The sequence below is a fragment of the Capricornis sumatraensis genome, chromosome 9 (assembly GCF_032405125.1).
Source record: "Capricornis sumatraensis isolate serow.1 chromosome 9, serow.2, whole genome shotgun sequence".
NCBI classification, from domain to species: domain Eukaryota; kingdom Metazoa; phylum Chordata; class Mammalia; order Artiodactyla; family Bovidae; genus Capricornis; species Capricornis sumatraensis.
In genome coordinates this window covers 26,474,949-26,501,341 of record NC_091077.1, presented here as the reverse complement: position 1 = coordinate 26,501,341, position 26,393 = coordinate 26,474,949, and the positions used below count along the sequence as shown (strand labels likewise).

Sequence of the window (26,393 nt, the reverse complement as noted above, 5' to 3'; positions counted from 1 at the left end):
TTGATTGTTCAGATTTTCCTTTGGCGAGAAGCACGTGTGTTTTGAGCGATACAGAGCACCCTATTGTGTGAGCCTCGTTAACCCATGCCTCAGCACAGCTGATGTGTCCATTTGCTGTGGAATGACAGCTGGGTGCCTGGCCCATCAATGTGGCTGCCGTTTCAGGTAGAGACAGCTGCTCCGCCACCAGGTATGGGGAGCTGAGAGAAGTAGGGTAGGCTGAAAAGGTCACTGCTTCTGGGGTTCCTTGGACTGACCCTTGCTAACTGACTTGGTGGTGTTCGTTGGATGGAGTTCTTCAGATCCTCTTATCTAGTTGACCTCTTATTGTGTTAGTGCTTTTACTTGACAAAAATTAAAATGAGTTTCAGACAAAGGGACACAGTTGCAAGAGTCATCCTGCTAGAGCATGATGCTGATTTCATGCACCATTTGTGGTACCAGTCAGGTTTCAGCCGATTAATTAAACCATATCAAGCCTGAGAATGAAGTTTAAATTGTTGTGTATGGAATTACCAACACATTTCGTGATCATGGCTAGAGCAACATTTGTACAAGCCTTGGGTGTCGTGTTTACCCGCGAGTGACTTGCTCTTTTCATCCACATCCCTCAGCTGTCACCCCATGTCTGGAGAGTGTGCCTGCAAGCCAGGCTGGTCGGGACTCTACTGTAATGAGACGTGTTCTCCTGGATTCTATGGGGAAGCTTGCCAGCAGATCTGCAGCTGCCAGAATGGGGCTGACTGTGACAGTGTGACAGGACAGTGCATCTGTGCCCCAGGATTCAAAGTGAGTGGCTTGGGCTACTTCCACAGAAGGAGGAGAGGAGAGGTGCCACTTAGCGTACACGGATACCATGATTTATATGACCTTTCTCTGAAGTCCAGTGAATGTGCAAAAAACCGATCGCATCATTAACAAGGAAGAAAATAAAGAGAAAAAAAATAATGAGAGGTATAAATAATTGCTTGAAAATGATGCCTGGGCAAGCTGGTAAAACTCTAAAGTGGCATTAATATTTAATAATTTAATTAATATATATCATGAAGTAAGATGTATTTTAATTATTCCTTATGTAACTATGTAATTATCTCATCATGTAGATAATTTATAGGCAGCAAAGAAATTACTTTTCCAAATAGGATATGTTTTATTGTCCACAGTTTATGTTTTAATTCCATGCAATTTGAAGGCATAGTTAGCATTTATTAGGTATTAACAGCCAAGGATTAGTAGTATGTAAGTTTTTCAGTCCCTTTGAGAATCCAGACCTTTCAAATATGCCTATAAGCTCATAAAGCAGAATTTTGCTAGTTTCCAGGATTTCTTCGCCACAGATTAGTAATTTTTGTTTTAAAGGAAAATGGGCTGCTCTTGAATTATTTTCTCCCATTTTAAAGAGAACATTAAACTGTGAAGAATGTTGATGATTATTCCAGAGCATATAATATCGAATGAGTGGGTCACAAAGTCTCAGAGCTGAGATCTTTACAGGGTTTTCTAACCTGGGTCACAATGCTTTGGTTGAGCCCTTGAATTAGCCTTAAGGGTCTCTTTGTCTCTTCTGCTTTTAAAGGAGGTGACCTCCAGTCACCTTCAGTGACCAACTTCTGTGTTTAATGCTCCCTGTCAGATAATAAATTGAATCATGCTCCAGGCTAAATGTGTTCTGTTTCTTTGCTGTACCTACTGATCTTATTATATTATATAAAGCAGTCTAGGAATCATTGCAATTTAATATGTAGTTCATATTTATGTTTATTTATAGACAATAATTTTACAGCTGCAGCTTGTTTTTCTATATCTACATGTATGAGCAAGGACAGAGGATTTTGTGTTTGCTACCAAGGAAAAGTAATGAAGGCAGCAGGGTTTTGGGGGTCATATTCAATACTTTTATCCTAAATATAGGCCAGGTGGCATTGCCCTTGGATCTGTGAAGTTTGTACATCTGAATAGTTATAAAACCATTTAAAAAAATACAATGTGTTAAAATGAGAGAGTATAATAAGCACAGCCAAGATATATTTTTGTATATTTGTGTTGGCCCTATTTCAGATGGTCAAACTGCACACATTTTCCTATTTGTGCTTGTCTAGGGAATTGACTGCTCCATCCCATGCCCTCTGGGGACCTATGGGATAAACTGTTCCTCGCTCTGCAGCTGTAAAAATGATGCTGTCTGCTCTCCTGTGGATGGATCTTGTACTTGCAATGCAGGTGAGTGGGTGAATGAGTGTTATCTGATTCCCAGTCCTGTTAGCTCCTAAAGACACAGGAAAGAAACCTTGACCAGGATTCTAGCTCCAGCTTTGCCAAAATACAGTGCCCGTCAGCAAAGACCCTCACCTGGGAAGGGCTCTCCTGCTTTCCAGAGTCAAGGGGAGAGGCTCCTGTGAGATGATCTCTGAAGTTGCTGCCAGTTCCAAAATCAATGAGTCTCTGTGCTTTGGGGAAGAGTAAGCAAGCAGACCTGTGTCTGTGCCCCTAAACTGATTGGCCTGGAGTCCTGACAAGAGATGCAGTCAAGCACCCGATTGTACGTGGGGGCCAGAGCATCTTTATCCATAGTTTCTGCAGCAGCCAGGGCTGTGGACACTCACTGTTCATGGTTCATGGGGTCCTGCTTTAAATATGGGGATGTTCTTTCAAACGCACTTTCCTTTTCCTTCCCATATAAATATTTTATTTCCTGACCTGCACAAAACTCCACACCCCACAGTGTGCATCACTGCATGTCAGATAGTGAGGTGCCCCCAACTTGATCTCTTTTCCCCCAGTAGCCCAGTGGCGCTTCTCACTTGACAGCTGTGCCGGCGCTCTGGTTCAGTTCTGAGAAAGGCTTTACGTGGCACGGCAGAGCCATGCTCCCCACGCTAGGGCAGGGGCACTGCTGCCTACCTCCAAGATGTTTCTAAAGGGAAGTGTGACTGGGAGAGGCTGGCCAGCTCCATGCTGCCTTTGTTTGTTCACGTGCCCTGGCACTCTTGTCATCATGGCAGGCTGGCACGGGGTGGACTGCTCCATCAGCTGCCCCAGCGGCACATGGGGTTTTGGCTGCAACTTAACATGCCAGTGCCTCAATGGCGGAGCCTGCAACACCCTGGATGGGACCTGCACCTGTGCCCCTGGATGGCGTGGGGAGAAATGTGAATTTCCCTGCCAGGTATGACTCAGCTGGGAGGGCTGGGAGAATCCAATGGCAGAGGGTTAGCTTATTTTTTGCAGACTTCATGATTTAAAGTCCCTTACTGTGAACCAAACTAGAGTCACTGTAGAAGAACTGAAATGTTTGAACTCTGATTGGATACAGGGTAAGAAGAGGGAAAGATGCAGAAATTGGTTAGGCAGCTTTGTGAGAATCCCTTTTATCCTTTCTCTCCTAGTTCCTCCCACCTCTCCCCTCTGTTTTCTCTGTTCTAATATACCCATCTCTTCATGGAAACCAGTCATCAGTATTTGTCAAACATCCAGTGTATGCCTGTCAACTCTGCAAACACTGTGTTTCCATTATAATGGGAATCCCCCAGCCTTTGGGGTGGAAAGTGGCAGAGCATTGAAAGGGGGGTGGTGATGGTGTCACAGAAGGGCTCAGTGATGTGGTGAAAGGTTTGGAAACAGCCGTCTTTTAGCACAAATATCTCTGGAGTCACCCAGATCTCCATAGATTTCCATGGTTCAGTGTCGACTGCCTCCCCTTCACCTACTTTGGAGATACGCCCCCGCCCCCGTACTGAGTCTGCTGCAGGCCAACAAGAGTGGGCAATGGACAGTGCATTCTGTAGTAACAGTCCATTTCACTTTCTCCCTCTAAAGTACGGGGCCAGTTTCCTTCCCTCTATTCCATAGCTTTCTCTCCCTAGGCAGTTATTTTCTCCCAACCCATTAAGCATTCTCTCAGTGGTGTGAATGCTGTGCCTCCTGGGGATCACGCGATGATGAAGTGACACCATGACCCCCTGAACTGGACAGCTCCAGGGGGCCCTTCCACAGAGCGCCTTTCTCCCTGGGCTTCCTCCTCATTAAGTGCAACCCATTTCCCAGCTAAAGAGCCTGGGGTGCTACCCCATGCCCTCCAAACCCCTAGCACACAGTTTTGGTAGTTTTGCCTCCTGTCACCCGCCAGTGAGCAGATTATCAGTGCTCTGAGATGGGCTTCAAGATCACCTTTCACTTATGCAAGTCTAGGTGTAGACAAATCAAATCTACACCATCTTGGCTGTTTTTTGGTATGTTATTAGATGCATTAGTAAATCAGCCACGGCTGGAAATGGTTTTTAGTGGCTCATATTATGGCAAAGCTAAATCCTATAAGCCTGGGCAAACATTAGCAGAACTTAATTAAAAAAAAATGTTTTATCTTAATAATCATTAGACAAATAAATATGTCATTTAACACCTACTAAAATGGCAACCCACTCCAGTATTCTTGCCTGGAAAATCGCATGGACAGAGAAACCTGGCAGGCTATAGTCCATGGAGTTGCAGAGAGTCGGACACAACTGAGTGACTGAGCATGCAGGCGCCTGTTGAATGCTGGTTCTGGGTGCCTCCCTGTTGGTAATTTCACAGCCCCTGTTGTCCTTAGTGCTCGGTGCTGTGGGAGGTTTGCAGTGCCCTCCCTCAGTTCCTCAGGACCTGGCATGAAGGATCAGGGCTTGTAAATGTGGAGCTTTCATTCCTCTCCCACAAACTAAATGGTCACGTCCGTGAAGAGTCTCATCTCCCCTGGACCACCAACGCGGATGTGCATGTGAAAACATTAAAGTCTGGGAGGGGATGATGGGCAGGGTGTGCCAGCACGCAGTCCACCCCTGCCTAGGAGCTTGAATCAGAATGCCTCGTGCTGTTCAGATGTCATCATGGGAGAAAGGATGCTGATTAGGAAAAAGTGACAAAAGGTATTCATTTCTCCTTATAGTTCTGTATATCTCACTGGCAACTTATGGACATGATCTTAATTCAATTAGAACTATGTTGTTTTTTAAATTTTTTGGGCTTCTTTTAAAAAAAATGTTATTGGAGTATAGTTAATTTACAACATTGTGTTAATTTCAGGTCTACAGCAAAGTGAATCAGTTATACATATACATATATCCACTCTTTTTTTTTTTTAGATTCTTTGCCATATACAGAGTGCTAAGTAGATTTCCCTGTGCTAAATAGTAGGTCCTTATTAGTTATCTAGTTTATATTTAGAAGTATGTATGTCTCAGTCCTAATCTCCCAATTTATCCCTTCTCTGTCCCCTTACCCCCTGATAACCACAAGTTTGTTTTCTACATCTGTGATTCTACTTCTGTTCTATAAATACGTTGATTTGTACCACTTTCTTTTTTTTTTTTTTAAGATTCCACATATAGGGCTTCTTTATGTGGATCAGACTTTTCTTTTTCCACTAACAAATAGAACGTTCTGTAGGAGAAAAAAAAAATTCTGGGATTGTGTGTGGGGACGTATGTTAACTAAACTTATTGTGGTAATCATTTCACAATATATATAAATATCAAATCATTATGTTTTACCCCTGAAACTAATGTAACATATGTGAATTATACCTCAGTGGGGGGGGTGGGGGTGGGAAATACCCTACAGGTAAAAATACCCTACTCCTTACAAGGAGTACTGAACTATTTTATAAAAATCTTTAGGAACAAAAAGACAATATTTTTATGAGTTATGGCTCACAATAAGATAAATATTCTTTTAATTAATTGGCATGCTTACCTATCTTTGCACACATGCACACCAGCATATTGACATAGTTGGTTTCACCATTTGTATGCTAGATGTAAACTAAGGTTTGAGTGTTTTGAAAACACTATTTGCAGCCAATATTTTAGGAGCCAAGAAGACATGGGAAGAGGTGATTGTAATGCATGCTGCTGAGAAGTGTTTTGGAGGGGAGGGTGCTGTTTGTTAAATGGCTGACTGAGGTTGCCCGCTGTGGGATTCCCATCCCTCACCGCTGTCTTCCATGTAGGATGGCACTTATGGACTGAACTGTGCTGAGCGTTGTGACTGCAGCCATGCAGATGGCTGCCACCCCACCACGGGTCACTGCCGCTGCCTCCCCGGATGGTCAGGTGAGAGCCACGGGCCACTACTTGAAATGGGAAACATGTCAATTTGTACCTAGTGCTGTTCCTTGCTACCTCAGAGAAACACTCACAGGTCAATCTTTCCCCCCCGCCAAAAAAAAAAGAAAATATGGTAATATCTCCAGTCAGGTGATAAATCTTTACCCTCAAAATATTACTGCTAGGTCTAATTAATCTGTGGGCTTCCCTGGTGGCTCAGTGGTAAAGAATCTGTCAATGCAGGAGACATGGGTTCAATCCCTGATCCAGGAAGATACCCTGGAGGAGGAAATGGCAACCCACTCCAGTATTCTTGCCTGGGAAATCTGATGGACAGAGGAGCCTGGTGGGCTACAGTCCATGGGATCGCTAAGAGTCAGATATAACTTAGTGACTGAACAACAACAACAATCAGTCTATAATCCAGGGATGACTTCTTGTTGAATTATGCAATGGCAGTTCTCCTGAGCCTTCAGGTAAGGTCTCACTATCAGTGCAGATAACCAGCAACTTCTTTATAGATAGGTATATAGAGAGGTAAATAGATAGACAGATAGACTCTCATATCATAGAATTCACCTATTTAAAGTGTAGAATTCAGTATGTTTTAGTATAGTCAAAGAATTGTGCAGTTATCAATTTTAGAAAATTTTCATTGTCCCTCCCAAAACCCCGTTAGTACCTATTAGCAGTCATTCTTCATTTACTCCCAATCCGCAGCCCCACCCCCTTTGCCCTACCCTAGGCAACCACTTTCTGTTTCTGTAAACTTGCCCATATGTGGTGTTTTGTGTCTGGGTTCCTTCTGTTAGTGTATGTTTTTAAGGTTCTTCCATATTGGAGTGTATATCAGTACTTCATTCCTTTTGACTGCCAAATAATATTCCATTGCTTGGATAGACCACATTTTATTTACCCATGCATCCATTGATAAATATTGGAATTATTTCCACCTTAATTGGATATTATGAAAAATGCTGTTATGCATGTACAATTTTTGTGTGGATGTATATATTTTTAGTATATACTTAGGAGTGAAATTGCTGGGTTGTATGGTAACTCTAAGCTCAAGAACTACTACACTTGTTTTCCAAAGCATCTGCACCATTTTGCATTCCTACCAGCAATGTATGAGATTTCCACTCCCCACCACACTTGTTATTTATCCATCTTTTTTGATTACAGCCATCCTGGTGGGTGTGAAGTCTTATCTTATTGTGTTCTTGATTTCCATATCCTCAATAAGTAATGACGTTGAGTGTCTTTTCATGTGTTTATAGGCCGTCTGTGTATCTTGTTTGTAGAAATGTCTTCAGATACTTTGCTCATTTTTTAACTTGGATCTGTCTTATTATTATTGAGTTGTAATGTTTCTTTGTCCCCTAGCTCTATGACCTTTTCATATATATAAGTTACAAATATTTTTCCTCTGTGAGTTATTTTTAACTTTCTTGATGATGTCTTTTGCCACCAAAAAGGTTTTCTATTTATAAAGTTCAGTTTATCTACTTTTTCTTTGGTTGCTTGTACTTTTGGTGTCTAAGAAATCATTGCCTAGTCCTAGGTAACAGAGATTTATGCCTCTGTATTCTTCTTAGAGTTTTATAATTTTAGCTTTTACATTTAAGTCTCTGATACATTTTGAGTTTGTTTTTGCATATGGTGTGCATAAGGGTCCAAATTCATCCATTGTTTATGTCAAAATCCTGCTGTCCCAGCACCATTTGATGAGAAGAGCCTTCTTCCCCCTACTGTATTGTCTTGATAACCTTGTCAGAAATCAGTTGACCATAAATGTGACTTATTTATTTCTGGGCTGTCAGTTTTATTCCATTGACAAATATGTCTATCCTTATGTAAGTAACATACTATTTTGATTGCTGTAACTTTGTAGAAAATTTTAAAATTGGAAAGTGTGAGTCCTTCAACTTTGGTCTTTTTCAAGATTGTTTGGCTAGCCTGGGTTGCTTGAATTTCCCTTTGTGTTTCTGGATCAGCATGTTAATTCCTGCAAAGAAACAGGGTGGAAATTTAAAGAGAATTGAGTCCATATATCCATGACAGGAATAGTGCCAACTTAACAATATTAAGTCTTCAGATCTTTGAAAATAAGATGCCATCAGTAACCTCTGGAGTGGTGTCTCTCAGCTCTTTGCAATTTGTTTTTTTTTTTTTTTTTCACTTAAACCAGTTTATTTCAAGTTTACTAAAGTTCAGTAAAGTATATATAACACAGAGAAAGGCTTCTCTTTGAAACAGAAACAGCTGTGACTTTCAGGAGAGTGGTTAGACTCAGTGACATCATACCTAGACACAGGTACTGTTAAGTCTTTGGGGAACAGGAATAGGGGGTGATAAAGGATACAGCAATGGAAATATTCTGAAACCTCGAGAGAAAAAAATAAATGCTGGCCAAGGGTGGAAAGACCATTCTTTCCTCCTGATTATATATACTCCTATGTAAGAGGAAAGAGCTGGGGAGAGCTGGAGGAGGGTTTTGGCATCCAGGAGTTGTAGCTAATGATGATGAAATTACACAGGGCCTTAGACCCCACCTTTCCCCACCACAGGGGTTGAGCAAATACTTCCTTTTACTTTACAGTCTACTTTGTCGTTGTGTTAGTTGCTCAGTCATGTCTGATTCTTTGTGACCCCATGGACTGCGGCCTGCCAGGCTCTGTCTATGGAGTTTTCCAGGCAAGAACACTGGCGTGGGCAGCCATTTCCTTCTCCAGGGGATCTTCTCTACCCAAGGATCAAAGCCCAGGTCTCCTGCACTGTAGGCAGATTCTTCTTAGGCTTCTGACAAACTGAAACAAACTGTCTTGTGTTTGATTTCTAGTGTCTGAGAGCTACCTTGGGAACAGGTCAAGACTTGTGTAATAGACTTTATTTTCTGTCACTAGGAGCTACCCACTGAAACAGACTCCACAGTCCTCCAGTTCCTCCTTGACTTGCAAAGACTGAGATAACTCTGACTCTACAGTATGAAATTCCACTTTCCCATGTTTCTACTTGGTTCTCAGTTACTACATGTTAAAACTATTAATACATAGGAATTAAACCAGATTTTGTGACTTCGCAAGGGTTCCTGAAGTTCTCAAATGGAATGACCGCTACTAAGTTCTCAATGACCACAGTGAAGCAAATAGCGTTTTTAACCCCCTGGTGTATTCAGGGCTTTTCTAATAGAGAAGCCACATCATTTGTTTTGGGCCATACTCCACCAAGGCTACTTTTTGTCTTATGAATGTAGAGGAAATGTGACATGTTCCTGGACCCACCAGTCATTGATCAAGTATACACCTGCTTTGACGGTTTAGAACCAGCTTGTGAAAAGCATGCTGTTGTACACATGAGAAAAGCAGGAGATATGATTTGGCCTGAAGCCAGCCAGAAAATGTGTCAGTTGCATTCCATAGTCTGGGTCATGGGGTAAGACAAATGATCCCATCTGGCCTTAGACCTGTGGAGCTCCTGCGGGAATGCAGGGGCTTTGTCACACAGCATAATCTTGTAATCCTCTGTCCATCTGTGACTGGTCCGCTTCTCCAAAGGGAGGAAGGTTTGCTGCTTCATTGTTCTATCACTTGTTGCTCACCATCTCTTTGCTTCCTGGCTGCAGGGTCTTACTTCTCTGGGTCTTCTGTGTGGACTCTTGGTCTGTTAAGAATCTAAGGCTGCCGGGAGACATTGTTCAGAGAGGTCATTCCCCACACTCACAGAACACACTTGTATAAGCAAATGTGTACACAGGAAAAGAAAATTGCTGAAGTTTTGAAAAACACCCTACAATTGGATCAAGGATTGCCTTGTTTTTCTAAAAGAAAAGTAGACTATTATTTCATTGTCAACATTGGGTAGACGTATCATTTTTCATCACAAACTTATTTTGAATGAGTACTTTATATGGACATTTTGAAATAAAAAACTTTGCCTTTCATTTAGGTATCAGGTTTGGGGCAAAATAAATAACCTCAATTCAGGGAAGCAAGTAATTCTCTTTCCTTTCTCCTTGCTGTAGAGTTTGCTCTCGGTGATATGTAGAGAATTGCTAGAGAGGGTAGCAAATATGGGGGATAAAAGCAAGGCCTTTGCGAAAGAATCAGTGAAATCTAACTTGGAAACCTGGACTCTTCCCTTGACCAAATTATCGAGATTTGTTCTTTAGAGACACCAACAGTGCTCGGCTGCTGAGGACACTGAGGAGAGATGGATCTGGCCTAGGAGTGTGGAGATTAAAAAAAAAGGGGTCAGGAGAGCTTTATCCCTCCTTACAAAGAAATGGATATACCGACACTGAGGAAGTCAGGCTCTAACGTGATGTACAGAGGAAGTCAGCTTGCTGTCTCACCAAGGTGCTCATTCACCACCTTGGTAACTTCATTCTCTTTTCTAATGTTTGACAGTCTTTTTTTCTTTCTTAAAAGAAATGAGACTCTTATTTATTTATACTATAATTGATTGTCCCATTTTACCTAGTCATAAAATAAGTCTTCAAAATGTACTGCCATAAATACTAACCAAAAGTTGCATCTGACATCCTAGATACTATTTCCAAAAGAAATGTACCATTTTTCAAAAGAAGAGACATACACTTTTATTATATGCTGTTAATTAAAACCTTAATTTATTGATGTTTAGCCAATAGGTTACTTTATCAAACAGAGGCAGATTGCAGTAAAAAAAAAAAAAGAGAAAGAGAAGAATGAAACATCCTTGTGTCCTGGGCTTCGTCTCCCACACCTCTGTTACACACACACACACACACGAGATGACTTTTCAAAATCATTATCCTGAAATTCCAGAAATATAATTAGGTCTATGTGTATGTGTGTTTCCAGAGTAGTGGAGTGATATGCTTTGTAAAGTACTTCCCCAAAACACTAGAAACATGCCACTGTTCTTTTCTCCTTCCTTTCCTCTCTGACTTCAGTCAGCTAGATCACCTCTTTGCTGAGTGTTACAGCTAATAAAGGTTTCTTTCCAGCTGTCTGGGAGGATAAGTAGCCTCCAGCCTGGTTCCCAACCCTGGCTGAGATCACTGTCACCTGGAAGCTCCTTTAACTGGTATATTCTTGGCCCCACTTCAGACCTACTGAATGACAGTCTGGAGGGTGGGTGAGAAGGATGGAGCCATTGCCAGCCCATAAAGTACCTTTTGTATAAATTTAGAAAAGGTTTGAAATGCCTCAGAGTGTGCTTCTTGGTAGTAGAAAGCAACAAGCTAGATTTATGCTCTGACTTAGCCCTTTAGCCAAAGGCTTTTGTGCAGTGTGCAACCTGCACAGCCTTACTTGGTGGCTTTGTCTGTTACTTGAAAAGGAACCCCAGTAATTGTAGTAGCCATTACCCATCTGTGGGCTGGCCTCTGCTCTACCTTGCTATTCTAATGATTGAAGAATTTGAAGTCCAGGGGAACATTTCTGCTACAGAAAGCCTCATAGCCAGTGGCAGAAGACTAGAAGAAGCTTAGAGATATCTTTCTAAGTGGCTCTACCCACACCAACTTTGACCAGCTGAGTAAGGGAGCTGCAGCTCCAGGTACTGATCTGTGACGCCTGAATTGTCATAGTAAGCAAATGAATGACTCACTAGTTGACCCTTCAAGGTATTGAGGTTGGACAGGGGAGTGGGAAAATGTAGCATATGCTTTGTTACGCGTCTGTGGGCTTGGGAGAGGCAGTAACTTAAAAGCAAAACGTGGGGTCCCTAAAGTGAGGGTGAAGGGAGGCACTCACCTTCCTGAAAGAGAGGCTGCAGAAAAAGCCAAGCTTCTAGCTTCACCAGTCTGCCCGGCATCCTGTCCTGTCTGCTTTTGTCTGGGTCCAGACTAAGGCAGCCCATGATTTCTGGTGTTTGCTGTTGCCACTGCAAATGCAAACATCTCTGATTTACATAACTTGCTTATGAAGATAGTTTTCACCCTGGTCACCAACAGCAGATCCTTTTTAATGGACCTTTAACATTTACATGAATAGTATACAAAGAGAAAACTTTGATTTAACGACCGTTTGTGGAGTGTCTCCACCTTGTATGCAACTGCGGTGTTTGGTGCTGGGAGCAGGGAGATGAGGTGGTACCGGCTCCTGGTGGCAGGAAGGTGCTTATAGCTCCCAGGGAAGGCATTGGGCGGGCAGAGGTCGATACGCCGGGGAGTTGCTTGTCTGTACCACTGTATGCCTTGGGTGTCCAGAGGATTAGAAAAGCAGAGACAGCGTTATGACCAAGTATTCAGTTGCTGAGTGTCTTCGATTCCTCTCTCCTATAATCACCAAACCCAGTGATTATTAACAAATCACACTCTTCACTGAAATAGATAGTTAGTAGTTGGTTGCTTGGGAACCGGACATCGAATTGAAATCATTTCCTTCATTCACTGATGCCCAAATATTGCAATAGTGGCATAAGGAATATAAACAATTAAGCAAGACCAGGAGTTTGGGTTAGATCTCTGAGAGGGGGAAATAATAACACCCCAAATGATTTATTTACTGCGTTCACATAATCACAAATGCCTAGTGAATGCTGATTTCACGTGAAGGCCGCAGGCATAATGCATCATGCATTAAATGCATGAGCATTTCTTTAGAGCTGCTTAGCTGAAGTTTATCACGATCACTCAGCCATTGCCTAGCAACTCTTGAGGGCTATCAAAGAGCTCTTTGTCTTTGGTCCTGGCAAAAGCAGTCCATCACAGATCTCCTTATCAGCGTTAGAACATTTATCAGGAAAAAATACTTCCATTGAACCAGAGACTCCTACAAATTTAAAGATATACCCTTTCTGTTTTGTCCCTTCTTCCAAATAGTGTAGGAAATTGGTTCCCGAAGTAACTCATATTAAAGCCTCTATCTGTACTTTGATAAACATTCCAAAGGAATTTCCTCAAGATATCCTTTAGATCTCCGGTTGCTTTATAATCTGGACTAACATTTAAAATCACAGACCTGAGCTAATGAAAGTCTGTCTTGCCCCAGATAAGGAAGGCAGACATTTCCACTCCCTTAGCTAGCAAGGGTCCTTATTTTAGGTATACAGAATATTAACATGTTGGGCTTCCTGGTTTGAATGTTCTTCTCATATCTTCTTCAGAGAAACAAAGAATGGCATGGTTGCTCTATCCAATTAGAAAATGGTCCTGAATATTATGTTGGAAAGAGGAACTGTGCTTATTGACTCATTCGAAAGACATTTATTTAGCATCCTTCATGTACTGGGCACTGCAGTGACAGTAGTAGGCACCACCTTTCATGGGGCTGGGAGAATTCTTATATTACCCTGGATGGAGTATGGACTGGAGAGTGGTCTTTCACCTGCATTCTCTTCTGTACTTCTCTGGAATTCATCTCCCTCAGGTGCCATTGATTTAGTTCAAGACCTTGCCATTTTTTTCACTGTTAACCCAGGAGGAAGCTCATACTGCATAGAATGGCATCCTTGACTCCTCCTTTTGTGACCACTGCTTGGCTGCCTCACTGTCTTTCTTGCTTTTCCCAGCACCAATTTCAGCTGTCACCAACACTTTTGGCTCCTGAAGGACAGACACATACTTCTTAGGGCCTGAGCCTTGCACCACCATGCTATTAGCCTGGGACCCTCCTCCACCTTCACAAGCTACTTCCTTCCCTGATCGTGATCTCCAGACAGGATTGGATATGTCTCTCCTGGGGCCATTGTCACTCTAGAGTTGGAGGTCTTTCTTAGAGAACCTGTCATTAGCAAGCCAGCAGTGTCTAGACCCCTTCAATCTTTATTGAGCTGAATTCTCTTTTCTGTCTTTGAAACAAGGAAACAAAAAGGTGTCTTATAGGACTCCAGCAAGGTTGGCAAAGAGTAAGATGAAATCAGTGGAAATAAGTAAGGCATAAAACAGACACTCACACACAACACCCAGCCGCCTACCTTACCCCACAAAATAGTTAAAGCAAACTTGCAATTCCCTATCCTGGAGAAAGTTTCACTTTAGGGTTAGCCTAATATGGAGGGCACATCATTGTCCATACACTAACTGTGACCTAGAAAAGCACTTATCCCAGGGCTACTTCCTGAATTTCAGTTAGCCTTTCAGATTTAAATTTCACAGTGATTTATTTCTTGGGCTCCTAACAGGTATGCTTTCTAAAATACTAATTTTCTAAAGGTGATAACCCCTCAGTAATAATAAAGTTATCTTATCCCTTTCTGACTATAAGATGAAGCAAAAGATGACAGAAGGGCACAGAGGTCTGAAAGGGATGCATAGCAACAGGAGAAAAAGGTGAAGCAAGAGGGGAAAAGACAGCTTCATGCCTTTTTCCTGGAGTTGCCACCTGACTGAGACATGCCTTATGTTTGTCTCCAAATAGACTTGGCATTAATATCTGCAAAATGATGACTGACTGTTACTAGTGATAGAGAAAAAGAAAAGGAATTGAATTTTCAGGGGGAGTTGGTAATAGAATTGTTAAAATTTACTTGCCAAAAAAAGACTTCTTTGCGGCCCTAAAATAAATTATTTAAATGTGAGCTTGATTCTGTTGAGATATACTCACGTGATTAGAGAAAGAAGTCTTGATAGGTGATCTCTAGAATTACCTGATTCTTCAGAAATGAAATGATGGGTAAATTATGAGAAAAAAAGCTTATCTTTGCTATGGATCTCCTTGCTATATCAGGGGCCTTGTTACATCTATGAGAATTACCTTGATAAAGTTGATTTTAACTGATTGTTATGCTAACCAACTGGACAAACTTATTACGGAGGAGGAAATAGGTATAAAAAAAGGATCCCTTTATTCTGATTTGCCAATCTGCCCTGGAGTTATTTTTCTGAACATGCTCTAATTGAGAAAGTGCTAATTAATATGTAAATCATGATAATCTCTAATGTGGAAAAGCAGCATATACTTTTTGATGCAGAGTGTATTCTGTTCCATTTTAACTGCACTTTATGAAATGTCATGTAAAAATCTGTTAAGTAGCTGATAAACTAAACCATGTAAATGGCTATATCTCTACCTCCCTTAAACTCCTACCCCCAAAAAAACAGTGTCAAAACTCAGGATTAATTTTCAGGGTGATTTTCAGATTATCCAAATATTCACTCAGCTTCCACTTCTCTAAAATCCTAAGTGGGATTTGCCTAGGTAACTCCAGACCAAAATGGCCAGGGTTGTCTGGGTCTCTATGAGACAAGTATCTCATTTTACCTGCTATAACACAGGAGTCCTGGCTCATGATCGGAACCTGAACTTGAATTAGAGAAAGAAACAGGTTACCTTTGTGGGTACTTCTTTCAAGTTTGCAAAACAGACTTTAGATTTGCAGCCTCTTTCTAAGTGGTTTGGTCCTTAGTCCATTTGCTGCGTCTGCCTAGTAATTGTGAGTCAGAACACTAGCTTAGACTTTGGGACTGTTTTAGCGTGCTTAGAGAATAGAGCATTTGCAGTCCCATCTCAGTTTTTCAAAAGAGATTTGCAAGAGAGATCAAATATTTGTGAGCTCAAGGGGAAAAAAATCATAGTAGACCAGAATTCTGCATTTTATTCTACGGGGAACACTTAAACCCCAGTTGGCTTCTGACAGGCCTGCTCGCCTTTCTTCAGCCAGCAGTCCAGGCTGAAATAACAGTCTGTTGTCAATTCCAGCGAGACACAATGAGGCCTGTGCTTTTTCATGCCTGCTTAACGGCCTTTACCACGAGGAAGACTTTCAGATGGAGAGAACCAGGAAGAGTGAAAAGTGGAGTTATTTCGGTAGAAATGACTGGCCACCAATTAACAGTGTTCACGTTAGGGTTTGGAACTGCTTCTGTATTAAGGTTCAGGCCATGGTAACTTTTCTCCTAATCAATTTAAGAGCAAAAACTGTAATACAAAACATGGACTTGTCAGCCTCCTTAGTGCAAGCAGAATTCTCATTCTGGAATCGCCAGAGTGGGAGTGGGCTGCTTCTTACCATGTTTTCCCTTGGTCGGAGGCCAGCAGTCGCTGGTTCCCTCCTAATTAGAACTCATTGCCTCTCAATACAGAGAGCATTTCTTTGAGTTGTGAAGTACTGTGACTTACAAGAAAGAGGCCCCTATGGTATTTCGAATACGAATTTACAAAGGAGACTTCCATTTATCTGAAAACCTGGTTTTATTTTTTGCAACTTTGGATTTTCTCTATGTTTCTTTCAGGTATTTGTCCACTGGTGACTGACTCTAAAGTTTCTCTGTTTCCAGACTAAGAGTTAAATACCTGCTTATGGGTTCTCAATAATCAATCACTTAGATAACAGCTATGAGTAAGATCATTTGTGACATCCTGCCTGTGCTGGATTAAATGTTTAAAGAGGACTTTGGCGGCACAGATTAGTATATCTTCCTGTCTTGCATAATGTATTTTCAAAATATTTAAAAATTTTGTTTGTTTGCTCCAGGGGAAGATTTTCTTTATGTAAAATTATTTAACCACCTTTTTCTTACTTTATCTTTCTATGCTTTGCCTACTTTTCTATAAAAAATAAAGAATGGGGAAGGGAGGAAGGCACTGACGGCTAAATCATATAGTATTTTTGATAAATTTTGCCTTCAATAGACAGAGCCCTCGGGCTTCTTTGCTTTCTCCTCCTAAGAAAGAAAAATTAGTATAACAAAGATGTTTTATTCCTTCTCCTTTATGATGCTATAGAGAATAGTCCTGGGATTATTTTAATGTTATGATATATGATACAATATACGATGATCAACTGCTGTGTATACGTGGATTTTAAGTTTTGGATCATCCCTGCTCACTGCTGCTCATGATAACTCAGGTTTGATATGGTGACCTGGGTCCTGGTCTCTGACTTAGCGTCCGAGGCGCCCACCCTCACGGCGTCTCACTCAGCCTTCCTGTGTGCCTCATTCCAGGTGTCCACTGTGACAGCGTGTGTGCTGAGGGGCGCTGGGGCCCCAACTGCTCCCTTCCCTGCTACTGTAAAAACGGGGCTTCCTGCTCCCCCGATGACGGCATCTGTGAGTGTGCGCCTGGGTTCCGAGGCACCACTTGTCAGAGAAGTAAGTGTCTCGTTAGCCGCCACTTCCCGTCTTCCCTTCTCAGATCACCGTGTACAAAATTATTATCTCTCAGTTCATAGAGATGGTCTGTTGCAGTCGAGGGCAGAGGAGTCATCCTGTCCTTTACAGAGCTGTCCTTGCTCCATAGCCCTGCCCCAAAGGCTTCATTTTTTCCATCCTGCAGGACTAAGCTAACAGATGGGGCTCTAGCCATTTCTCCTCAGTAATGATTTCATTGCCTCATTGGCACCATTGTCGGTTTCTTGATCCTGCCTTAAACCTTGCAAATGGTGTTCCAGAAATCCATTGACCTGTAACTATTTTATTCAGCCATTTTGGCATTGGCCTTACCTCAATTACCAGAAGTCAACATCAGCCAAACCTAGCGGCAAATTATACATCCTGCTCGTAGTCTGAAAGCCAGTGCTCTGGGGGAGAAAGGATTGCAGAGTTAAAAATGGGGACTGATGACATGGGTCAATAGAATTTTCGAGTTAGAGAGTGTGAATCCATAAGACTTCCCTAAGTCTTTTAGTAAATGTAATAAAAAATGAATATATGACTAATTATAAGATACATTATTCTATTTTTTAATTATGAGTTTTTGTACTAAGAGTTCTATGCTGTCTTTCTATACTTAAATCCAAATAATGTTTTGTGAAGAACCTAATTATGAAGCATTTTGCTTTTTCACTTTTCAATCACAATCCTTAACCTGAACCATTTTGAGGAGGAACAATCTTTTAATTCTGACTGTAGATCTATTTATTGCCAGTAATGACTCTTAAGGAATAAAGGATTAACATGTGAGTATTTATTTGGGCCTTGTTAGTATTTAGAATTTTCTTTCTCTCATTTATTTGCTCAATGAAAATTCTCTAGGCCCTTGCTCTATGCCAAGCTTCAAGCTAATTGGGGCCATAAATGGGAAAATAAAGAGAACTAAGACATTTGCTTGCCCTTAAGCAATTCAGAGTTTGCTAGCTTCTTTTCACAGAGAAGGCGATGGCACCCCACTCCAGTACTCTTGCCTGGAAAATCCCATGGACGGAGGAGCCTGGTAGTCTGCAGTCCATGGGGTCGCGAAGAGTCAGACATGACTGAACGATTTCACTTTCACTTTTCACTTTCATGCCCTGGAGAAGGAAATGGCAACCCACTCCAGTGTTCTTGCCTCTCCAGGCAAGAGCATCAGGGATGGGAGAGCCTGATGGGCTGCCGTCTATGGGGTCGCACAGAGTCAGACACGACTGAAGCGACTTAGCAGCAGCAGCAGTAGCAGCTTCTTTTCATTCTTAAAAACTGCCCTTATTCTGTTTGTTGTTGATTTATACTTGGAAAATTCTCAGTATCACTAAAAATAATTTTTTTATCCCAAATTTGAACCAGATCCTTATGTGGAATACAGGAGAAACATGTCTCAGGGAAGATAACTATTTCCTTTCTGTTTCCAGTCTGCTCCCCTGGTTTTTATGGGCATCGCTGCAGCCAGACGTGCCCGCAGTGTGTGCACAGCAGTGGGCCCTGCCACCACATCACAGGCCTGTGTGACTGCTTGCCTGGCTTCACAGGCGCCCTCTGCAATGAAGGTAGGGTGCACAGACTTTGGCAGAAATCTGTGGTGGTGAGCACACCCCATGCAGTCTGTCCTCAGGATTCCCAAAGGACCCGTTTGCAGCTAGCGGCGGCTCCTGGTCTGCTGTGTCTGCAGCTTCTGTAAATATGGCTTTGAGCTTTGGGAAAGCTGGCTTGCCAGTCCAGCACAATCTCTTTATTCTTTGAGCTGTGCTACTCTTCAGTTTTAATTGGAAACAGCCTTCCATGAAAAATCAATATGAGGAAGGATTTTGATTCCCTGAGCGAGAAGCCAGTGGAGATTTCTAAAAGTGTGGTGATGTCTCCTGGTTTGTGATGCCTTGATGAGGGTCTTTGGCTTCAGATATTTGCAAAAATGAGTCCATTTAGGATGAGGGATGCTCTTGAGTGAAAGCACCTTACCAGAGGGACAGCTGGGTTGATGGCCTTTAAAGTTGTTTCCTATCCTAGAAGTCTAGGTTTCTGTGAGATGAGATGTAATTATGAGTTTCTGACCTATAATTTATTCACAGTGTGTCCCAGCGGCAGATTTGGGAAAAACTGTGCAGGAATTTGTACCTGTACCAACAATGGAACCTGTAACCCCATTGACCGATCTTGTCAGTGTTACCCAGGGTGGATCGGCAGTGACTGCTCTCAACGTAAGTCTTGTTTGGGAACAACTGGTCAGCCATGTATTTCTATTTGTTTTCAGTCTCTTTAGAATCAAAATATGAGTATTTAAATAATCAAGAAATAATATATGAATACTTAGAAGATTTTTTTTAAATTTTAAGTAGCTTTTCCCCCCTTATTAAGAGTTCAATGCAATGATCCTGTATTTAAATCTTTTTATGCATTATTTTATTATTTTTTAAATACATTTATTTATTTTAATTGGACGCTGCTTACTGTATTTAAATCTAACTCATGCCTTGGAAAGAACCTAAACAGCTAGCACTTTGCTTATTCACTAAAATGATTTTCCTTTGCAAAATGAGGGTCTTGTACTCAGAAGCCATTCAAAGCTTCATTCCAGACTTCAAGTATCATATTGTTTTCCCTTTGCTCTTGGGCAAAAACGGTACACACAATTATGGGAGAAATTTTTTTCTTTTTTAAAATTACTTCACATTTATTATCTTTTGGGGGCCATGTTCCCTACTGGATAACCATATAGAAATTGTAAGTGTCCCTTCTTCTAAGTAGTTATGTTCTTGAAGCACTGGTATGAATATAAACCAAATCATTTTACCCCATAATCTTACTTTATCTGAGGTTCTCATTGCTCTTTGATAGGCGATGACCCCTAATAATTTAGTTTGATTATGTTCTGCTTCTTCCAGTTAAGAGTTTTTATAGTAAATCTGTTCTCACATGAAAATAGGAGCCTTCATGTTTAAAACAAGCCTCAAGGGACAACTCTAGAGTGGAGTGACAAGTGCAGGTTTAGAGATCACAGACAAGAATTATGTGACCTTGAGTACTTATCTCAAGTCACACCATTTTGCCTGTCTAATCTCTACTCAAATGTCCTCTCCCCAGAGATACCTTCCGTAAAGGAATAGCTCCCATCAGTCTTGTCCCCATTTCCCTATTTTATTTTTTCTTATAGTCCTTGTTGCCCTTATATTTTTGGCTGACTGGCTGGGTGACTAGCTGGCTGGGTGGCTGGCTGATTGGTTTGCCTGCCTCCCCTACAAAAATATAAGCTTTCAGAGGGTGCTGTGGACCTTGCCTTGTTATCTGCCATCTCCCCTGGACCTAGCACAGTGCTGGGCATATCTAGGTGCTCAGTGTGGGTTTGTTAAGTAACTAACTCTGTAAATTTGGGGTGATGTTTGCTCTGCCCACCTCGGTCTGCAGCATGTGAATGAATATCATATCATAATGATGGCCACTGTTGGCGTCAGCATCGCCATCTGGGTTTGAGCCCTGTGTGGAGCACGGTCGTTCTCAGTCCTGATGCTCACTGCTGACCCATCCACTGAAGGGGCTGTGCCAGGCGGGTGGGATCCTCTCTGTGGGGTGCTGGCCTAGGGACTCGCACTGAGCTCTCCACGCTGTGCTGTGCTTTCAGCTTGTCCCCCGGCGCACTGGGGCCCGAACTGCATCCACACATGCAACTGCCACAACGGGGCCTTCTGCAGCGCCTACGACGGGGAATGCAAATGCACCCCAGGCTGGACGGGGCTCTACTGCACTCAGAGTAAGCGGCACGCCTTCCGAGGCTCACCAAAAGTCAGGGGGGTGGGGGGGGACTCCTGGGGACATGGCCCTACCCTGCACATGGATGAGCTGAGCTCATCAGGGTTCCTGGTATTGGAGGGCTTCTTCACCTAGTGACCTCTAGATGTCTGAATTCCTCTGGGCGGTTAAGAGCTGCCACGTTCCAGGCTTGCTGTCCCCGTGTCATATCAGAACACTGAGGCGGAACAGTGCTGTAAAGTGACAGCGTGCAGCGTCTTTCTCTTCTCTACTTTCACCAGGCCCTATTTATACAGCTCAGTTGTTCTAGTAGCACAAAGATTAAGATAAGTGACAGTTACTAGAAATGCAGTGAAGACAGCAAGCCTCACTGCCTGACCTAATGTGTGCTCTGGGAGAAGACTGATTCAGAGGTTCTAGAATTTTAGTGAGCTTCAGAGTCAGCTGGCGGACTGGACTAGCACGACTGCTGGCCCTGCTCCCAGAGTGTCTGATTCAGTTGGTCTGGGTGGGACCTGAGAATTCACACTGCGAGCACCCTTCCAGGGGTGATATCAGTCAGGGATCATGCTTCAAGAACCACTCATTCTTTCTTCCATTTTATATCCCATAATGTCCTCACCATCTCTTCTTCTAGGAGACTTTTAGCATTATAGGGTATAATGTACAAAGGAATTCACAGCTCAGCGCTGTGGGGGAAAAAAAAGAGTGATCTCTGCACTTTTGTCTGCAATGCAATAAAGGAGGCAAGACAAGAGAGCATGCATTATGGTGATCATTGATAATAATATAAAATTTCAAATAACGAAAATGAGCTAAGGAAGAAAGATGGGTCAGAAGTTAAGCAATTCTTATTTAATACTAATTAGAGAATACATGGAACATGTCTTTGGGAAGTTTCTAGAAGGAGATGTAGGCCTTGAGCTGTGATGGTGTCTCAAGCATATTCTGCCAAGATTGTATATATAGAAAGTTTTTCAGCTCTTCAGGGAGAAGTACTTAAAACTCACTGTGTGTAATTCTAAAATTGGGACCTGCTTCAATCAGAGGGCCTTTTAAAGTAAAAGTAGGACAGCTCAGTGGGAGGCACATGGGGTCTGGAGCCAGGCCTCCCTGTGTTCGTATCGTGGCCCTGCCATCCTGCCACTTGCTGGCTGTGCCACGTGGACACGATTCCCTTCTATAGAGGGAGAATATCCCTGTGTTTCTGGGTACTGTAAAGATTTCATGAGAAGATGTAGGAAAAGAATCTGGCACAGGGTAGGTGCTAAACAGATATGTAGCAATGATGTCGCTTGCTGGCATCCTGACTCTGCCTCTGTTTCTTGAAACATGAACCTTCATTAAAACCACTGTAAGAAAAGGCGCATGTGATGCTTGGAAACAGCCTGCGTTGACGCTTTCATGATGGAGGAGAGCCCTGAGCTCTCCTGCAGGGCTACTGTGGCCCAGAAAGCCAGCAGGCTTGTGCGTGTCCCCAGCCCAGTGGTTTTTGTCTTGACGTTGTGCAGCAGCAAGAAGGCTCATTGCTTTGTTTTTTTTTTTTTTTAAACAATGCACCTATGAAGTACAGTTGTTGTTGTTGTTGTTAAGTTCAGAATTCTACTATACATCTTTGTGGAAGAAGATGCTATTATCTAAATTAGTAACAGATACAGAAGACAGGCCTAGTAGCAGACTTGGAGACATTCTGTATTGTAAGTAGAAGCATGTAGGCAATTTTAGCATAAAGTACTTTAGTTCAATTCATGGAATTTGAATCCAAGATTCTAATAGTTGAGTGAAAAAACAAAAACTAAGAGAAATGTCCCCAGATATCCTTGGGGTTAATGGGATGCTTTTTTTTAGAAGACACCAAACCTTTTATGTGTTACCTGAAAAGAAATAATACAAATGAACTTACCTTACAAAACAGAAAGTGACTCAAAGACTTAGAGGACGGGAAGGGATGGTTAGGAAGTTTGGAATGGACATGTACATACTGCTATATTTAAAATGGATAACCAACAAGGACCTACTGTATAGCACATGGAAATCTGCCCAAGGTTATGTGGCAGCCTGGATGGGAGGGGAGTTTGAGGGAGAGTAGATATATACATGTGTATGACTGGGTCCCTTTGCTGTTTGCCTGAAACTCACAATACTGGTTACTGGCTATACCCCAATACAAAGTAAATGATTTTTAAAAAATAAAAAAAAAGAAGAAGAAGACAGCAGCCTGCCTCCTGGGATACAAGCGATGGTTAAACTGCCCCAGGCATGGAACTGTTCTGCCTTCTGCTCAGGAAGCTTCCTCCAAAGAGCTCCACAAAAGCTGTTGTGAGAAGCTCTGATTGCATTACTATCTTTATTCTCTCTCTGCTGGCTCAGCATCCTTCAGATTCAAACACGTTGGAGGCAGAGTTGAGTTTCTCCTCAATGGCCTCTTGACTCTGCTGTCCTTCCTTCTCGCACAGGATGTCCCCTGGGCTTCTATGGAAAGGACTGTGCGTTGGTATGCCAGTGTCAAAACGGAGCCGACTGCGACCACATTTCCGGGCAGTGTACTTGCCGCACCGGCTTCATGGGGAAGCGCTGCGAGCAGAGTGAGTGTGAGAGCGTAGCATCTCTGGGTGCTGCGTTTCCCTAGAGTCTGTTCCTGTCTTTGTCCTCAGAATTCTTCTGAGGAACTGATCAGCGATCTGGGTGGAGGGGCTGTGGTTACGAGGGTGAAGACAGTATTCAGATTTTCCATCTGTTCATGCTGGCTCTCTCTTCCTCGCCTTCTTGGTTTTGGAACATGGCTGCTCAGAGCTTTAAAAGAGCCAGTCAAGTTTTCCTCATGGCAGAGGCAGAACCTGATCTCACGATGGAGGAATGTGCATTCAGGGGGGTTGGGCACCCAGGTGTGTGTGTTAGTTATTCAGTCGTGTCCTTTTTGTGACCCCATGGGTGTAGCCCACCAGGCTCCTCTGTCCATGGAATTCTTCAGGCAAGAATATCGGAGTGGGCTGCCATGCCCTCCTCCAGGGGATCTTCCTGACCCAGGGATCGAACCTGGGTCTCCCGCATTAGCAGGCAGATTCTTTACCATCTGAGCCACCAAAGAAGCTCACAGGAACCCAAGAGGAGTGTGCATTCAGAGGGGCTGGGAACCCAGAGCCAGATCCACCATAGGGGCGGGGGTGAGTCTGTGCAAACATGGCTACGCTTTCGACAACTTTCTCTAAATAGTGTTTTTATACTGTTTCCACTAACTACTCCTCATCTTAATCTTAACAACCCTCTAGACAATATATTGCCTTCATTTTTTTGTTCTTGTTGTAAAAAATCCCACTCAGGGAGAGTATGCTCTGTAGGAATTCCCCATCCTTATGTTTCCATTTCTATCCTACCAGTCATGCAGCTGCTCCCAGGGCTGTAAGAACATTAGCCTTAGACTTCATGTTTCAGGGTAGTTTATTATTCCTTTCTCTGTGACTTTCATTCAGTGTTCAAACTGAATAAATCAGGTCTTAGAGCTTATAGAGGCTCACTCTTCTTATCATAAATGACAGGAAAGGTGCAGGACACTTCCTGCTTACAGAGGGTGTACTCGTGAGAAAGATGTACCAAAGATTACATGGCTGTAGGGGCATTGTTGCCTGGAAAGGTCGGCAGGGCTTTGGCAATAAAGGATCATGCTCCCTCCATCAGGCTCCCTCCCCAGATCCTCATATCACCACTGGACAGCCAGGTTGTCTCAATCTTATTTGCTAAACTCTAGAATCATGCTTGTACTAAGTTGCTGTAGTGGTGTTTGACTCTTTACAACCCTATGAGCTGTAGTCTGTCAGGCTCCTCTGCCCATGGGATTCTCAAGGCAAGAACACTGGAGTGGGTTGCCATTTCCTTCTCCAGGGGATCTTCCTGACCCAGGGATCGAGCACGCGTCTCTGTCTCTGGCAATGGCAAGCAGGTTCTTTACCACTGGAGCCACTTAGGAAGCCCAAACCCTAAACTCTGGAATATATTTGCATATCCTTGCATCTAGTAAATACCAAGAGTGATATTCAGGAGTTAGCCTGGACAAAGATGGCCCCATTTGAGTTTTGCACTGATGGTTCATTTAACCATGAAACAGGTACTTAGTTGCACAGTTGCCTGCACACCACTTTGTGTATGCAATATAATTATGTATGTACATGTCTAAACATTTATAAGTAAGTAAGTGAGTGAGTGAGAGTCGCTCAGTTGTGTCCGACTCTTTGCAACCCCATGGAATTCTCTAGGCCAGAATACTAGAGTGAGTAGCCTTTCCCTTCTTCTGGGGATCTTCCCAACTCAGGGATCGAACCCAGGTCTCCTGCATTGCAGGTGAATTCTTTACCAGCTGAGCCACACGGGAAGCCCAAGAATACTGGAGTGGGTAGCCTATTCCTTCTCCAGCGGATCTTCCCAACCCAAGAATTGAACCGGGGTCTTCTGCATTGCAGGTGGATTCTTTACCAACTGAGCTATCAGGGAACCCCCCCAAACATGTATACACGTGTATATATACCTGGAAGCCAGAATAGGCTTTAAACTGACTTTCACTTAAATGCTAGACTGTTTATAGTCTTATTAAATAAGCACATCTTAAAGTACTTCCATGATTACTCTGAACATCAGATTAAAACGTCCTGATTTTGGAGACTTCTCCTAATGCTCCTATGTAAACAGAAACCCTGTGTGTGGCAGAGAACTCTGATCGTAGTTGTGCATTGCCCCCTGCTGCTCATTTTACAAAAAGCATCGGTATTTTGTCACGATCATTTTTACATTTAACATGCCTAGTCTATTCTTTGAAATTCATGCCTAACTCTTACACAACTATATCATAAAAATCCCATTATTTTAGTGTCTCAGACTTCAACCTGCAAATCCAAATTTTGAGGCTTTCTGTGGTAAATGAAGGCTTCCCTGGTGGCTCAGACGGTAAAGAATCCGCCTGTAATGTGGGAGACCTCAGTGGGATCCCTAGGTTGGAAAGATTCCCCTGGAGGAGGGTTTGGCAACCCACTCCAGTATTCTTGCCTGGAGAATCCCCATGGACAGAGGAGCCCATGGGGTACCAGAAAGTCAGACATGACTCAACAACCAAGCACACACATGGTGAATGAAGTTCTCACCTAGAACATTAACAAACTTGCCCTCTCCCTCCTTCCCAGTTCCCAGCTAATCCAAGGCAGAATATGCCTTCAGGCAGATCTTAAAGCTTACAGTCAAATATGCATCTTCCCAAGGAAGCATCTCCAGTTTATATTTTTCAGTGTGGTCCCCCTTTATCCCATAGTTTTGCCTGGTGGCGTCATCTCAGATTGCCCTTAATGATGATCTTCATCAGTTCTATTGGGATTCCTCAGACTCTCTACAGACCTCCATCAAGGAGGAGGGCATGTAGACTCCGAAAGAGACAAGAGTCGTGATGAGAGTCAGTCTCCAATCCGTTGCCGCCTGGCCTCTAGAGTCCCAGCGTGACTCAGGGAATGCCAGCCAGCTGTAGGCCA

At 42.7% G+C, this 26,393-nt stretch overlaps 1 protein-coding gene across 1 annotated transcript in view; it reads left to right on the top strand.

The window, feature by feature from the left end:
• MEGF10 (multiple EGF like domains 10) overlaps positions 1–26,393 on the top strand; it is a 138,440-nt gene that overhangs the window by 95,828 nt on the left and 16,219 nt on the right. Inside the window, exons 9-17 of the mRNA XM_068981027.1 lie at positions 615–789; positions 2,100–2,220; positions 3,003–3,166; positions 5,984–6,086; positions 16,957–17,103; positions 18,558–18,692; positions 19,212–19,340; positions 20,759–20,887; positions 23,343–23,471. Of these exons, the coding sequence (XP_068837128.1) occupies positions 615–789; positions 2,100–2,220; positions 3,003–3,166; positions 5,984–6,086; positions 16,957–17,103; positions 18,558–18,692; positions 19,212–19,340; positions 20,759–20,887; positions 23,343–23,471 (1,232 nt within the window). The remainder of the gene's footprint in view (positions 1–614; positions 790–2,099; positions 2,221–3,002; positions 3,167–5,983; positions 6,087–16,956; positions 17,104–18,557; positions 18,693–19,211; positions 19,341–20,758; positions 20,888–23,342; positions 23,472–26,393) is intronic.